The sequence below is a fragment of the Manis javanica genome, chromosome 3, assembly GCF_040802235.1.
Source record: "Manis javanica isolate MJ-LG chromosome 3, MJ_LKY, whole genome shotgun sequence".
NCBI lineage: Eukaryota > Metazoa > Chordata > Mammalia > Pholidota > Manidae > Manis > Manis javanica.
The window spans coordinates 39,281,385-39,296,980 of record NC_133158.1 but is presented as its reverse complement, the minus strand read 5'-3'; the positions used below and the strand labels follow the sequence as shown (position 1 = coordinate 39,296,980).

The 15,596-nt window shown below is 64.6% G+C and overlaps 1 protein-coding gene across 1 annotated transcript in view; it reads left to right on the top strand.

The window, feature by feature from the left end:
* Positions 1-15,123, top strand: part of COL6A2 (collagen type VI alpha 2 chain) — a 29,266-nt gene extending 14,143 nt beyond the window's left edge. The window contains exons 4-28 of the mRNA XM_017680217.3: positions 224-244; positions 876-941; positions 2,202-2,255; positions 2,336-2,380; positions 2,608-2,634; positions 2,865-2,891; positions 2,983-3,027; positions 3,328-3,381; positions 3,743-3,805; positions 4,322-4,384; positions 4,613-4,702; positions 5,190-5,252; positions 5,500-5,562; positions 5,718-5,780; positions 6,103-6,165; positions 6,400-6,450; positions 6,757-6,792; positions 7,107-7,169; positions 7,247-7,309; positions 7,481-7,516; positions 7,661-7,706; positions 7,925-8,077; positions 8,301-8,753; positions 8,912-8,950; positions 13,979-15,123. Coding sequence (XP_017535706.3) covers positions 224-244; positions 876-941; positions 2,202-2,255; positions 2,336-2,380; positions 2,608-2,634; positions 2,865-2,891; positions 2,983-3,027; positions 3,328-3,381; positions 3,743-3,805; positions 4,322-4,384; positions 4,613-4,702; positions 5,190-5,252; positions 5,500-5,562; positions 5,718-5,780; positions 6,103-6,165; positions 6,400-6,450; positions 6,757-6,792; positions 7,107-7,169; positions 7,247-7,309; positions 7,481-7,516; positions 7,661-7,706; positions 7,925-8,077; positions 8,301-8,753; positions 8,912-8,950; positions 13,979-14,577 — 2,346 coding nt within the window. The 3' untranslated portion in view covers positions 14,578-15,123. The remainder of the gene's footprint in view (positions 1-223; positions 245-875; positions 942-2,201; positions 2,256-2,335; positions 2,381-2,607; positions 2,635-2,864; positions 2,892-2,982; positions 3,028-3,327; positions 3,382-3,742; positions 3,806-4,321; positions 4,385-4,612; positions 4,703-5,189; positions 5,253-5,499; positions 5,563-5,717; positions 5,781-6,102; positions 6,166-6,399; positions 6,451-6,756; positions 6,793-7,106; positions 7,170-7,246; positions 7,310-7,480; positions 7,517-7,660; positions 7,707-7,924; positions 8,078-8,300; positions 8,754-8,911; positions 8,951-13,978) is intronic.
* Positions 15,124-15,596: the final 473 nt, after the last annotated feature.

The window sequence follows — 15,596 nt, the reverse complement described above, 5'->3', positions numbered from 1 at the left end:
GGGGCTCTGCCCACCCACGGCATCAGGGAGGAGGGGGCGCCCAGAGCCCTGGGATCGGCTCACCGCATGGCAGTGGGCGGTCACCGCCCCAGGCCTCGGTTTACCCTCTCAGGGTGGCCTGGCAGGGTTCCATCCCACTCTGGGGCCGGGCATTCCACCCACATGCCCAGCTGCCCCGCTCTCCAGCATCCGGCTAACCAGGGTACCTCTGTCTTTCCTGCAGAAACATGAAGCCTATGGAGAGGTGAGAGGCGCTCTCTGGCCCTGCCAGCCCTGGCCAGGTGCTGCCCTCTGGGCCCAAGGTGCCGACCCAGAGGGATGACACACTGGCCTCTCCCTGGTGCTCCCCTCCACTCCACGCTGGGTCTGAGGCGCAAGCGTGGGCAAAGGGCTCCTGGCCGAACCAGGCTGCTGAAGCCCAGGAGCCAGCATTAGAGGCAACCCCCAAGGACACACCAGTGTGCGAGGGGCGGGACTCAGGGTCACCCTCCCAGTGACCTGGCTCTGCCCACCCGAGCCAGGCCAGAGAAGAAGACAGGCAGCTGGCAGGGTGCCCAGCATATTCCCCAGGCCCTGACATTCCCCAGTCCCATGTGTCCCCAGCACCAATTCACGGCCCAGGAAGGGTGCCCCAGACACATGCCCTTTCCAACAGCCGTCTACCCTTTCCACTGCCAGTCACTGCCAACCCAGCCTCCATTCCTAAAACTCAGCTGGAGTGCTTGTGTAGACCCAACCCCGTGCCCAGTGGGCGCGGAGGCCTCCCGGGTCTGCTCCTCCGTCTCCAGAGGGCCGCAGCCTGGGCAGCCGCCGTCCCCTCCCAGCTGGGACCTGTTGCGCTGGCCTGACCCGCTGCCACCTGCTTCTCCTTCCAGTGCTACAAAGTGAGCTGTCTGGAGATCCCAGGGCCTCCCGGCCCCAAGGGCTACCGCGGGCAGAAGGTAAGATGCCCATACCACCCCAGTGTCTGTGCCGCCAGGAAGCCCCAGCCTGTCTGGAACTCCAAATTTAGGGCCATCTGCACCTCACATGGTACAGGACTAAATATCTGGTTTTATCTACTTCCTTTTAAGTAGCATTTTGAGGAAAGTGGGGGCACTTTTAAGATGTGCCACTAAACTGCTCATGAACAAGCTTACTCAGGAGGTGCACAAAGAGGAAACGTGTCCCTGCTGGTAACATGACTGCTAACTCCCGCTAGGCACCCACTCCTGTCATGGGGTCATTAAGGGATCGCATGTGCCCTGTGTTTCCCTAACAACAGAGACCTTTAAATGAAATCCTTTCACATTCACTACCAGAGTATCACAAGCAACAATTCATGCCCAAAGGTATAGAGAGAGGCAGGGGAGGAAAGAGTCCTGAGAAGATGGGAGAGTCTGAAACACCCCAGGGGAATTCACGACTGAGGGTCCACGCCGCCTGGCAGCTGAGCAGATGGACGCACATCAGCAGGCCGCTGGCCAAGTGCCCTGAGCACCCCCTGGTCCCTCGGGAGTGACCGAGGAGGAATTCACCACGGGAGGCAGTTCTGGCCGCCCCCAGCAGGGCCCTCGCTCAGTCCTCCTGGGTGGGGGTCGCTGGATGCCGCCCCCAGGAGCAGCTGGCTAGCGTCTGCAGGGGGCGAGGGTGGCAGTGCACACAGGACTCCCACGGCACCCTCTTCTCTCCTCTTCCCGGCCCCCTTCCCCCTTCTCCCTCCCCTCCCCTTGCAGTGAAATCAGAGGTGTATTTACAAATACAAGCACGAACTTAAGTCCTACCTTCTGTAGTTGAAACTCCAGCTCCAAGACGTAGCCTTTCCGTGGCTGTCTGGAGCCCGGGGCTGTCTGCATGAGATTTTTCAGTGGCTCCACCCCAGGTCTGGATGAACTGCTGTTGCACCCCAGCTGGGGTGCGGGATCAGAGCTGCTGCCACTGGAAGGGCAGGCGCCCCCACCCCTGGGGCTGCAGGGCAGCTTCTCAGCAAGCTGTTGGTCAGAGCTCAGAAAAACGGGGTCTATAGGGGTCGGATCTGCCCAAGGCAGGGACACTGACCACCTGGGCCTCCCAGTGTGGCGCAGGCATCATCACCCAAGTTGTGACCTTGGCCACACTGGCATGGGAGGTCACTCTTCCACTTCCCAAAAGCCGCTGCAGGTGCCCTGGCGCCCCCCCCGACCCTTCCTGCCTTGCTGACCCCTCTCTCTGTCGTCTTTCAGGGTGCCAAGGGCAACATGGGCGAGCCCGGAGAGCCAGGACAGAAGGGACGGCAGGTCTGTGCACCCCCCCGCCCTCCTGCCGACCCGGTCCCTGGGGCTAGGGCAGGGCCCACAGCTCGCTGCTTCCTCCACAGGGAGACCCCGGCATCGAAGGCCCAATTGGATTCCCAGGACCTAAGGCAAGTGGCCACCAGCCCTGACGCCAGCTGGGACATGGACACAAGTGGGCGCTGGTCCGGGCGGGCTGGCTGATGGGGTGGCTCAGCACATCCTTCTGCCCCGCCCACCCAGGGGTGTCCAGCAGAGCCACGCCCCGCACCCTGGGCCGCTGGCCCCCACCCTCCCTCCCTCCTGTGGGCCAGCACTCGTGCTCACAGTAATGCTGTTTTCTTCCTTCCAACCTCAGGGTGTTCCTGGTTTCAAAGGAGAGAAGGTGAGATTCCCCCCCTAGCAGCCAGTGCCCCACAGCCACCCCAGGCGCAGCTCTGGCCCTCCCTGGGGCCCCTCAGCGAGCCAGCCGTCCTGCTCGGGGCACGAGGCCTGGCTTTGCATGGGCTGGGGGTGGCCCTGTTCTGGGGCCCCTCTGGCCTTATGTCTGCCCCCAAGGTGGGGTGTCCGTGAGCAAGATGCCCCGCTAACCAGCCCCGCTTTACTTCTGCACAGGGTGAATTTGGAGCCGACGGGCGAAAAGTAAGTGGGCCAGGTGGGCCCGACAGGCTGGGCGGGGGCCCCCTTCCTGCTGCTCTAAGAAGCCGACAGACCCCTCTCTCTTTCCCTCCAGGGGGCCTCCGGCCTGGCCGGCAAGAATGGAACCGACGGGCAGAAGGTAGCATTCACCTGGCTGCGCCCAGGCCGGGCGGGCGGCAACCCTGCAGGATGGAGCAGACCTTCCTGAGGCCCTCAAGGCCTCTGGGGGCTGGGCTCTGGGCCCCGGGCCATGGCCGCAAGAACAGGGCAAGGACAGGACTCTGGCTCCTGAGAGCCAAGGCTGGGCCCTGCGGGCATTTCCCAGCCAGCCGAAACTCATTCTGCAAGTGGCATGGACCACGCCCACCCACTTGCCCAGGGCTGGTCCGTGGCACCCCCACATGCTGGCCCAGCCCATCTCTGCTCCCCTCTCCTTCAGGGCAAGCTGGGGCGCATTGGACCTCCTGGCTGCAAGGGAGATCCCGGGAGTCCGGTAAGCCCTTAGCACATCAGACCCCGGCTGTGGGGGGATGCGGGGCCCCAGGCCAGTGGGGGACGGGAGCCAGGAGTCACACAGCTGGGTCCTTCCTTCAGCCCCTCTGCTGCCTGACCTTGACCCCGGCTCGGGGTTCAGCCAGGGTTGGGTCACAACGAGGCTGTAAGCTCAGGGCTTTGGGGTTGGTCAGCTGGAGGGTGGCTGCTTCCCAGTGTCCTGACGGTGGGTTCCGGCAGCTGAGACCCCGCTGAGTGCTGGTCACCCTGTCAGCTGGCCCTCAGCTCTTGGGGCACCTGGCACCGCTCTCCGCAGAAGCCTGTGACAGGCTGTCAGCTCTCTCCCCACCTCTCTCTGGCAGGGCCCCGAAGGCTACACCGGGGAAGCCGGCAACCCTGGGGAGCAAGGAGACCGAGGTCCCAAGGTAGGCAGGCTGGTCGGCAGTGGGGGGGGCAGGGTCATGCCCTCCTGGCGGCTTGCTCCCCGCCTCGGGTGCTGGGCCTCCAGGGCAGGCAGCCCAGGCTCCGAAACCCAACAGAAAGGGCCTGTCCCTACAAACTGGCAGTCAGCAGCCGGAAGCCTAGAGGTGCCCTGCCCAGAGGTGGAGAGTGCCCTCCCTGGGCTCACCCACCTGTGTCTGACTCGTGACTGTGTGTCCCAGCTCAGGCAGCAACACGCCCACCCTCCAAAGGCTTCTGTGGAAGGCTCTTAGGTGCCCGTGGGGGATGTGTGTCCACTTCCCTCGGTGCCCAGGACGAGGAAGAGTAGGAAGAGAGCACGCCCCTGAGAAGCCAGCACCATCAGATTGATGCCCCCAGGCGGCTGCACAGCGGCCCTGGCCCCAAGAGCATGCCCCGGGGACATGGGAGGGAAGGTGCACGTCCCAGCCCTGCCACCAGCATCTGTGGGATGTGAGGCCGACTTCTCCAAACTCTTCCAGGGGGATGCTGGCCGCCCAGGTCGCAGAGGGCCCCCTGGAGATGATGGGGCCACAGGAAGTAAGGCAAGTGTTCCCTGATGCCCCCTGCCCCCCACCCACACCAACGGTGCCCCCCGACATGGGGCAGGAAGCACAGGGGGTGCCTAGCTGGCCAGGGTGCCCTGCACCCCGAGGCAAACACGTCCCCCCTGAAGACAATGGCCCAAGCCCACAGGCATGCGGCCAGGCTCCAGGGTGAAGGTGCTCATCCGGGCCCTTCCCCACCCTGGCCCACCCCTCTCCTCCACCCAGGGGTACCAAGGCAGCAACGGATCCCCTGGAAGTCCCGGCGTGAAAGGAGCCAGGGGCGGGCCTGGGCCCCGAGGACCCAAAGGAGAGCCCGTGAGTACCCCCAGGGCCCATGCGCGGCAGAGGCCTGCCAGGGTGCTGTCTTCTCTGGGCCCCGCTGCCCACCTGGCCCATCCTGCAGGACCACGTCAGCACGTGCCCGCCCTGGGCCTCTCTGTGCCCAACAGCCTCTCACTGCTGCAAATGTGCCTCCCCGTCCCCCGCCGCAGCAGACACGAGGAAGGGCCACCCATGAGCGTCATGTGGAGCTGGGCAGGACCCCTGTGGCCCCGCTGGACACCCAGCGCCTGTGGAGCAGCCTGTGTCCCCACCCTACCCACTCAGGGGACCCCTAAGGGTTGACATAGACCCAGGTATACATCCCCTGGAATGCCCTCAACCAGGACGTCCCACCTGCAGTTCCCCAAATGCTGGGCTGCAGAGGCTGAGGGTCAAGGCTGAGCCTCTGGAGGGGCCACCAGACCCCAAAGACAGAGTCCCCACGTGGCCCTCATCTCAACCCCCCACTCATTTCCTGCAGGGGCGCAGAGGAGACCCCGGAACCAAGGGCAGCCCGGGCAGCGACGGCCCCAAGGGTGAGAAGGTGAGTGCCCACGGGGGGAGCCCAGAGGGCATCGGCGGGTGGCCAGGGCAACAGCACCCCTTCAGCTGAGCACCAGGGGGAGAGCGCCCTGGGCCTCGCTGTCAGGGCACTCCCTGCAGGGCTTGGGCAGGTGGGCCAGCTGCTAGCACAGGGTGTCTCGTCCCGTCCTGCGGTGAGTCCTAGGGTGTCGCCTCCTCCCCGGGAGTCAAATGGCTGCCCTGGACTGACCGGGCCTGTCTTCTCACAGGGGGACCCTGGCCCTGAGGGGCCCCGGGGCCTGGCTGGAGAGGTCGGCAGCAAAGGGGCCAAGGTGAGTGGGTGGTGGCAGGCACCCAGCTCCCCACCCCTGTTCCGCCCCTCCCCTGGAAGACCCTGCCCGAGGGCCCAGGAGGGCAGCAGACCCCCGACCGGCTGCCGCCCATCTCCAGGGCAGGGTCTCTGAGGCGCCCTCCCCCTTCTCTCCAGGGAGACCGCGGACCGCCGGGACCCAGAGGTCCTCAGGGGGCTCCTGGGGAGCCGGGGAAGCAGGTCAGTGGCAGCGTGCCTCGGAGGCCCCTTGACCTCCCAGGGTGCCACCTGGGCCCTCCTGCCCACTAGCAGGACACTGCCCCACAGCAAGCTCGGGCAATGGGATGGGCATGTGTGTCATTGCCCTGGGGGCCCAGATTTAGCAGGGGGTGCTGGCGAGGAGGTGGCAGGGTGTGGGGCCTGGGAGCCGAGACAGATACATGGCCAGGAGGGGCTGGCAACGTTGCCTGGTGCCTGAGCTGGGTGGGGTGGGTCCCCCCGGTGGGTCCCTCCCTGGGGTCCCCCCTACCGGTGCCAACTCCCCTCTTCTCCCGGCCCACAGGGATCGCGGGGGGATGCTGGCGATGCTGGTCCCCGAGGGGACTCTGGACCTCCTGGCCCCAAGGTACCCCGCCTCCCTATCCAGGACGGGCCCCGGGGGCCCGAGCCCACTCTCCACTCTCCCTCGGTGTGGGGGGCAGCAGGAGGCCGGCTCGTGCTCCCCGAGGCCCAGCCGCCCTGCACACACGGCTGCTCCCCACAGACCAGCAGGCTGGCCACCCACCCTCAGTCCCTGCCTGCCGACTCCATCCCTCCCTTTCCTACTGGGTTTTCCCTGACCAGCTCCCCTGTCCCGCAGGGAGACCCTGGCAGGCCTGGATTCAGCTACCCTGGCCCCCGAGGAGCTCCTGTAAGTCCTGGGGCAGGGCAGGGGCTCCCAGGGCAGGGTGGGCATTGTCGGGAGGACCCTGAAGGGCAGGGTGAGGAGTGGGGGGTCACTCACTGGGCACAGAGGCAGACCCCTGGAACCTCCCCAACACACTATGTGTGGCTTCACACGTGTGCTGACCGTGACCACTGTGATGGAAGGGAGGGCCTGCAGAAGATCTCCGATTCCCCGGGAGAGGCAGCCTCCCATCCTGGGGTTGGCACGCAGTCAGGACGTGTCAGCCCTCTGGGTTCTGTGCCGTCACCCCAACCTGTGGTTGCTTTCCAGGGAGACAAAGGCGAGCCAGGCCCGCGTGGCCCTGAGGTACGTATGGGGCTGCTCCGCACCCTCAGTGGGGCAGTCCACACACCTTGCTACCGTGGCCAGACACCACATCCGGGGCTGAGCGCTGCCTGGTGGAAGGGGCTGCACACGGGTCTCTTTCAAAGCGAAAACTGCAGCTGGCCTGGAATGCCAGGGGGCGCCACCGTCTGACCAACCCGATGGCCAAGCACGCGTCCTTCCTGACAAGAGCGAGTCCCTGTCCCGCTCCCTCACCTGAGGCCATGGGGGGTGGGGGCAGGGCAGGCTTTCCCAAGGCAGCCCCTCCCTGGAGCTGACGGGTGTCTGTGCCTCAGGGGGGTAGAGGCGACTTCGGCAAGAAGGGAGATCCCGGGAGGAAAGGCCAGAAGGGTGAGCCTGTGAGTACCGGTGTGGCTGGGTGGCAGCGGGGGTCCCGGGCCACGAGCTGGAGCCCACCTGCCCGTTCTCTTCTCAGGCGGATCCTGGCCCCGCTGGAGAGCCAGGCCCTCGGGGCCCGAGAGGACCCCCAGGACCTGAGGTAGGTCGGCCGCCCTGCCCCAGCCCTCGGCCCCAGCCCACTGGGCCGACACCTGCCTGAGCCGCGGGGTCAGGGTGCTGGGGCACGTTCTCAAGCGCTGTCTGAGAACAGCAGGGGCCGCCCAGCCTCGGCGCTGATGGGGTCCCTCTGACTACGGTCCTTCTCCTCCAGGGAGAGCCCGGCCCGCCCGGAGACCCTGGCCTCACGGTAGGTGTCAGCCGGGGATGGAATCAGCACCCTCTCCCCTCCTAGACCTGGAAAGCGAGGGAAGCAGGGGCAAGGTCAGAGGGCGAGGTTTGAGGACTTCCTGCAGAAGCACCTTCTCGGCTGGGCCGACCCCCTGTGTTGCAGGAGTGTGACGTCATGACCTACGTGAGGGAGACCTGTGGGTGCTGCGGTGAGTCTCGGCCCCAGGCCCCATCCAGCAGTGGAGCTGGGCTGCTACGGGCAGGGGCACTGTGTCCAGGCCTCAGGGTCGCCCGTCTGTGTCCCACCCCCACCTCTGGGTCACTGCTTCCCACCATGCACCTGACTGGGCCCCTGGGGGTGTATATGGGGGCCCAGGGGTCTGTGCACATGGCCACCAGTCCTGTTCACCCCGCGCTTGGCCCGCAGACTGTGAGAAGCGGTGTGGCGCCCTGGATGTGGTGTTTGTCATCGACAGCTCCGAGAGCATTGGCTATACCAACTTCTCCCTGGAGAAGAACTTTGTCATCAATGTGGTCAACAGGCTGGGGGCCATCGCCAAGGACCCCAAGTCGGAGACAGGTCAGCTGCATCTGCAGTGGGCGGGTGGGGGTCCGGTGTGGCCAGGAGTCACAGGGCCCGTTCACAAGCAGCAGCCAGGCTGGAGGCATCACAAGGGACAGCAGACAGACGGGAATCCAAGGAAGCTTTGCTGCGAGTCCCCAGATCCCCTGGAGGGCAGGAGTGGGGCAGGGTGGTGACCATGGGCCACAGGCCAGCCCCTCATGCCCACACCTGCCTGCAGGAACCCGTGTGGGGGTCGTGCAGTACAGCCACGAGGGCACCTTCGAGGCCATCCAGCTGGATGACGAGCGCATCGACTCGCTGTCCAGCTTCAAAGAAGCCGTCAAGAAACTGGAGTGGATTGCTGGGGGCACCTGGACCCCCTCGGCCCTCAGGTTCGCCTACGACCAGCTCATCAAGGAGAGCCGGCGCCAGAAGACCCGCGTGTTTGCGGTGGTCATCACAGACGGCCGCCACGACCCCCGGGACGACGACCTCTACCTGCAGGTGCTGTGCGACCACGATGTCACAGTGACGGCCATCGGCATCGGCGACATGTTCCATGAGAAACACGAGAGTGAGAACCTCAACTCCATCGCCTGCAACAAGCCGCAGCAGGTGCGGAACATGACGCTCTTCTCCGACCTGGTGGCCGAGAAGTTCATCGACGACATGGAGGACGTGCTGTGCCCAGGTGAGCCTCTGCCCCCACGCTCCCCACACCTGCCCCCACACAGGCACTGGATGGCAGTGCCAGGGGGCACAGCTGGGGGCGTCCGTGCACAGGGGAGCCGGCTGCCACCCTGGCTGGCAGAGGCTCACCGGGAACCCCGTCTCTCTCCTGACTCCTAGACCCCCAGATCGTGTGCCCAGACCTTCCCTGCCAAACAGGTAAGATGGGTGCTGCTGAGCACCTACCCCAGACCAGCCAGCAGCCCAGGCCGGCGAGAAGGGGCTGTGGGGAGACCCCAGGGTGGTGCTGCGGGGCCTCTCCTAGCGAGAAACCCACGGGCTCTTGGCCCCAGGACCCTGCAAGTCTGGGGAGGGGCTGTTTGCCGCCTCGGGCTCTTGGGCTGCGCCCATCTGCCTGGCACACACGGGGCAGGTGCTGGCAGCCTGGGCTGCATTGGCTTGCAGGCTGCTGGTGGTGAACGCGATGCACAGCCTCGTGGGCCAGGGTGCTCTGGCCTGTGGTCGGGACAGGCATCCCAGGCCGTCCCAGCTCCCACAGGCGGAAGCCCCAGATCCAGTGAAATAGCAGGTGATTTAAAATCGCCAGGGAGGTGGCCACATCGAGAGGCCCATGCCTGCCCTGAGCAGGGCCAGCTGCCCTTTCTCCGGGAGCGGAACCGGCTCAGCTCAGAGGCCATGCCCCCCACCCAACACAGCTGCCTTTGGCTGGAGCTGGAGGCTGGGGGTGGGGGGGTCTGTGAGCTCCCTGGGGGATGGAGAGTGGGTCGGCGTCACCCATGCTCTGCTGAGCACCAGGCTACTGTCTGCACTGCCCTGCTGCCCAGAGACATGGGCCATCAAGCCACGGAGGTGCCCCAGGGTGCCACGAGCTGACACTCCCATGGCAAGTCCTGCCCCTGCCAGCAGCGGACCCTCTGGCTGGGACATGGGCACTGGGCCTGTCCCTCCACAGAACCCAGTCTGGGAGGTGGGGGCCACCGGGGACCACAGTAGAGGCAGCCAGCTGAGCTGTGTTGACAAGTCCCACAGAGGACACAGGTAGGACACCCTGGGGCCTGCGACCACATCCATGTCTGCCATGTGCTGTCAGCATTTCTGGGCTTCTGTTCCAGCTTCTCCCGGGGCATCAGATGGGCCAGCAGGGCAGGTTTGCAGGGCCCAAGGCTGCCTGAGGAGAGCCAGCAGGCTGTGGAGTCACCCCAGAGCCTGGGTCTGGGGTCCTCCGAGATGCTGACCAAGGGGGCCAGCCCTGGTCTCTGCCAGGGGAAATGTCTGCACTGAGCCACCAACCCATGTCTGTTTCCACCCCACAGGGCCCCTGAGTCATCCTGGGCTGGGGTCCCAAGGTCTGCTTGGCCCCTTGCAGAAGCCAGCCCCCAGCCCCTGGTCTTAGTGGGGGAGCCTCAAGCTCCTCGCCACCAAGCAGGAAACTGGCTGAGGTTCTCTGGGGGTGCTCTGTGGTGCTGGGAAGTTCCCCTCCATTCCTGGTTTCTGAGGATCTTCATCACAAACGAGTGTGGGAGTCTGTCTATTGCTCTCTGCACCTGTGGGCGTGACTGTGTGATTCTAGCCTTTAGCCAGTTGGTAATGGGTTCCGCTGGCTTATTTTCAGGGGTGGGTCAGCCTTGCAGACCTGGGGTAAATCCCACTTGGTCATGCTGTATAAATTTTTCCATATGTTATTGGATTCGGCTTGCTGATGTTCTGTTGAGGACTTTTGCACCTCTGCTCACAAGAGACCTTGGGCCGCAGTGCCCTTCCTTGCGATGTCTTCGCCCAGTTTTGGTGTTAGAGCAACGCTGGCCCCTGATCTCTGGTCTTGCGTCCCCTGAGGCGCTGGGAGCTGACACTGACCGGGACAGGCACCTTGGAGACCCCTCCCCGCCTTCTCCTGCTACCTGCTCTGCTAGCTCACAAGCTCACCCAGTACAGTGATCGGAGATCTCCAAGTAAACTAGACATTGTTTCCAGAGATGAAGAAAGCAAATGTGCCTATAGAATACGCTTCCCAGATGCCCCGCCGGTGTGGGCCTGGCACGCCAAGGCACTTTGGGGCTGCACGCAGGCACTGCTGGCCCTGGCACGGCCCCAACCTGGGCCAAATGGGTCCATCCAACGGAGGCCCAGCCATGCTCAGGCTTGGACCAGGCCAAGGGGCAGCTCAATTGGGTCAAAACCATAAGAGCATCAAAGAGAAGCAAAGCCAGACCCCAGCTAATGGTGGCAGGGATGAGCTATCCTGCGGCAGCAGCTGAGTCAGGATGGCCGGAGCTGGACCCCGAGCAAAGGCAGGAGTCTCTGAGGGTGGGTGCTGGGGTGCAGGCAGAGGGCCGGGCACGTAACCAGGCCACCTGGGCCACCAGAGGGAAGAGAGGCTTCTCATGCCTTTAGGACGGCAGGTGGAGTGCCCAGCGTGAGGCCCTGGGCTCTGCGGGGCTGGGAGAGCGACTCCCTGCACTTGGTCAGCCCACCCGGGCCAGGCCAGCTCTGGGTGGAGACCGCGCCTCAAAGGGCAGAGGGGGCTTGTCCTTGCCCGCTTCCTGAGCAGCCGTTCTGAGGTGGGAGGGACCAGGGGCCCACCTGCCATCATGAACTCTCCTGGCACTCTCAGCAGGCATTTTAGGGGGCCTGGGGTCACCCCAGGAGCAGGGCCCTGAGCACCACAAGTCGCCCTAGAGGTGGACGTAGGCACCTCCACTCGTCTCCTCTGCAGCTTGCTTTGCTGCCAGCTCCCCAAGTCCCCTCCCTGTGGAGCTCTGGCACCCGTGTGCCCCAGTGGGGTCTCTGCGGCCTCCCTGTCTCCTGTCTGACCTCTTGCTGAGCTTAATCCCTTTCCTTGCTGCTGCCCTAACTCGTCTCCGAGCCCAGCCAAGAAAGGCAGCCGGTGGCCAACCTCGCTTGAGTCCCTGAGCACCTTCTCTGGATGCCCCTGCAGATGGACCGCGGCCTGGCAGCGCACCCCCGGTCGCCTTCCTCCGCACGGAAGAGGGCCCGGATACCTCCTTCCCCAGGACCATCCCCCTGATCCAACAGTGGCTAAACACCACGGAGCTCACTCAGGAGCCAGCCGCCTACTCCAGGCTGGTGGCCGTGATGGTCTACACCGCAGAGCGGGCCAAGTTTGCCACCGGAGGCGAGCGGCAGGAATGGATGGAGCTGTTCATTGACACCTTTAAGCTGGTGCACAGGGACATTGTGGGGGACCCAGAGATGGCGCTGGCGCTCTGCTGAAGTCACGGGGCTGCCCCTGTGCAGAGACAGCCTGAGCTGCCCTCCTGCACCAGCCCCCCACAGGCTGCCCACCACCCGCAGAGTGGCTCGGGACGATAGGAACCTCCCCTCTCGGTCCGGAGGGCAGATGTCTGACATCAAGGAGTGGCAGGGTGCTCCCCTGCAGGCTCCGAGGGAGGGTCCTTTCCGCCTCTCCAGCTCCTGCCCCTGCCTCTGATGTCACATGGTCCCTCCTCTCTGTGGCCTAATCTCTCTGCCTCCCTCTTATCAGGTGGTGGCATTTAGGGTCCACCAGATAGTCCAGGATGGTCTCCCCATCTCGTGGTGATTTAATCTGATCTGCAAAATCCCTTTTTACTACATCAGGTCATATTCCCAGGCACCTTCTGGGGAGCCATTAGTCAGCTGAAGAGGGAGAGGGAAGGGCCTTGTGAACAACCCACACTCCCGGCTCACCTGCAGCCTTTGTGCGCGTCTCTCGGCACCCCTGCAGGGGCACGGACGGGGAGGCCCCTCTCGGGGACGTGGAAGTCTAGGGGCATGCAAGCACCTGCTAGACATTTTCAGCAAGGTCCAGCCATGTGGGTTCAAAGTGGAAGCTGCTCCCCAGGTGCACAGCCACTAAAATAAGCTTTGCCATTAATAAGCTCCTCATAAAACAGTCCTGTCTGCCAGAAGTGCCGGCTCCGCCTGCCGGCAGCCCTGTACCCATGAAGACACCACAGGGAGTGTCCTTCCCAGGCTGTGGGCACATCTTCAGAGTCTATAAACGCTAAAAAACAAAGCAAGTTCTCTGCTGTGGTCCAGTGATGCACTGGGCAGCTTGCTGCTGGCTGGGGCCCAGACCTTCACAGGTGGCTGCTGGGGCGCCTGCAGGGCCCCCAAAGCTGGCTCCTGGGTGGAGGCCCTCGGCCGTGGGTGCTACAGATGTAGACCTCGTTCACGATAGGACCCCTGTGCTTTGCACCACAGGGGTCAACAAACCTGGCCTGTGACCAGAGCCCTTGGTGGCCCACATCTGGGAGGGGCGCTCATGGGGCCAAGGGGCTGGACACAAGCAGGGAGACCTGCCCTCTCCTCGCCCAGCTCCAGCAGCAGTTAGAGCTGAGGTCTCCCGCCAGGCCATGGACGGGGGCTGTGTCCGTGGCTGGTGCACCGTGTCCCAGCCGTGACACATGCATGGTGAACAGGTTTTCAGTCTGTGCCATGGTGTCCATGTCCCCCAAGGCCCAGCCTTAGTCTCGGCTGCAGCCTTGCCCCCATGCTGTCCAGCATGTCCAGGGCTGGTGGCCACCCAGAGGGGGTAAGGATCTCGGGCAGCAGGGAGTCTCTGGGCTGCCACAAAAGTCTGGCCACACCTGTGCCCACTGCCCACCAGGGCCTTGTCCAGAGGGGGCATGGGCTCCTCTCTGATGCTTCCAAGGCCGGAAGCCATGTGGCCCAAGCCAGCACTGGACAACTCTGGAATGGGGGGAGTGAGGGTCATGGCCAGTGGGGGTCCTTGTGTCTCGAGGTCTTTTTGCACAATTGCAAACGTGATGACAGCCTCCCTGCTCATCCCTCCCACACCCACTGACTGTGGCCCTTTTGGGGGTATCCAAGTCTTGTGCCAAGTGAAAGGGCTTTACTAACCCCTTCTTGCCCAGCAGGGCCTGGAGGCAGTGGCTAGGCAGAGACGGTGCTTGGAGGGTGGAAACAGGCCCTTGAGCCATCACATTTATTGGTGGGGCACAATCAGGAGAGTTGGTGACTGTCAAGGCGACGGGGTGGGATGGGTGACAGGGACTCCCAAGCCCAGCTGACTGTGGGAGCAGCCCCCAGCCCCAGCATCCATATGGCTCCACGGGGCTGAATGCACACACAGACGGACTCAGGGTGCAGGGTGTGGTCAGGGCAAGGGTATGGCCAGGGTGGGCTGGAGCCACGGGAGTCCAGGGCGGGCCTGGTGGCAGGAGCTTGCTGGGCAGGCCCCCCACCACCGCGTTTTGCCCCCAGAGCTGTATGTGGCCCAGTGCACGCAGCGGCCAGTGGACATCGTCTTCCTGCTGGACGGCTCCGAGCGGCTGGGCGAGCAGAACTTCCATAAGGCACGGCGCTTCGTGGAGGAGGTGTCGCACCGACTGACGCTGGCGCGCAGGGATGACGACCCGCTCAACGCGCGCGTGGCCCTGCTGCAGTTCGGGGGTCCGGGCGAACAGCAGGTGGCCTTCCCACTGACCTCCAACCTGACTGCCATCCACGAGGCCCTGGCGGGCGCGAGCTACCTCAACTCCTTCTCGCACGTGGGCGCGGGCATCGTGCACGCCATCAACCACGTGGTGCGCGGGGCGAGGGCCGGGGCGCGCCGCCACGCCGAGCTGGCCTTCGTGTTCCTCACGGACGGCGTCACGGGCAACGACAGCCTGGAAGAGGCGGTGCACTCCATGCGCAAGCAGAACGTGGTGCCCACTGTCGTGGCCGTGGGCAGCGACGTGGACGCGGATGTGCTCTCCAAAATCAGCCTGGGCGACGCGGCCGCCATCTTCCGCGAAAAGGACTACGACAACCTGGCTCAGCCCGGCTTCTTTGACAGGTTCATCCGCTGGATCTGCTAGCGCGCCCGCTACCCCCGCGCTGAGCCCCGCGCCCCCACCCCCACCCGGCCACGTCCCGGCCTCACCCTGTGCCCCAGGCCCTGGAGTCACTGTCCTCCAATCCGCGGTGCTGCTCAGACCCCACCTAGAGGCCCGGTGCACTGTGGGCTCCATCTCTGCCAGTGTGGGAGTGAAGTCAGGAGTGGAGGATCCCTGCCCACCCCCAGCTCCCCACGGGGTCCCTCGGCCCTGAGCACCACTGAGTCCACTGTCCCCTCTGATCCACACATGCCCTGCCCTTCCTGGACCCGAGGCTTCCCAGGATGCCCTCCAGCGGCCAGCAGTCCAGACCTCAGCTGCAGGCCCCTCTCCCTGTCCCTCAGCCCCACTCAGCCCAGCATCATCCCTTGACTCATCACCCCTCCAGAGCCCTCCAAAGGCTCTCTGCCAGCCCTGCCAGCCCTCCTCTCTGGGGGTCACCTGCCCCTCGCCAGACTGAGCTGTGGCAGCGGGCCCTACACTTCCCTGTGTGCACACACCTCAGTCCAATAAAGGCTTTGAACCGCCTCCTGCTTGCTGGCTTCCACTGTGCCCAACCGGGGGCTTCTCCAGGCAGCCAAGGAGCCGCAGACCATTCACATGCCCACTAGGGTTCATCACACCCCAGAGTGCCCACCACCCAGGTGGTGCCTGACCTGGCCTCCTCTCCTTGAGGCAGGTGCTGCCTCTAGGCACCGGCCGCCCGCAGTGCCCCAAATGCACAGACCAACAGCCTCAGCCATGGAATCTGCCTGTCTAGTCGGCTTTGGGCTGAAAACCATGCTTGGTCAGTGAAGTCCCGTCTGTGCCCAGCCCAGGGCCACAGAGCTTTAAGGTGTTTGTGGGTTCACATCGGGAGAAGGGGAGGTGGACAGAGAGCTGCTGCTTCTCTGTGGCACCTCGGTGACGTCTTGTTGAGCCTCCTGAGCCCTCCAGGCACTCCCTCTGGGAAGGGCCACACTGAACCACGGATGCCACAGATGCTCTGCTCGCCAGCCCAG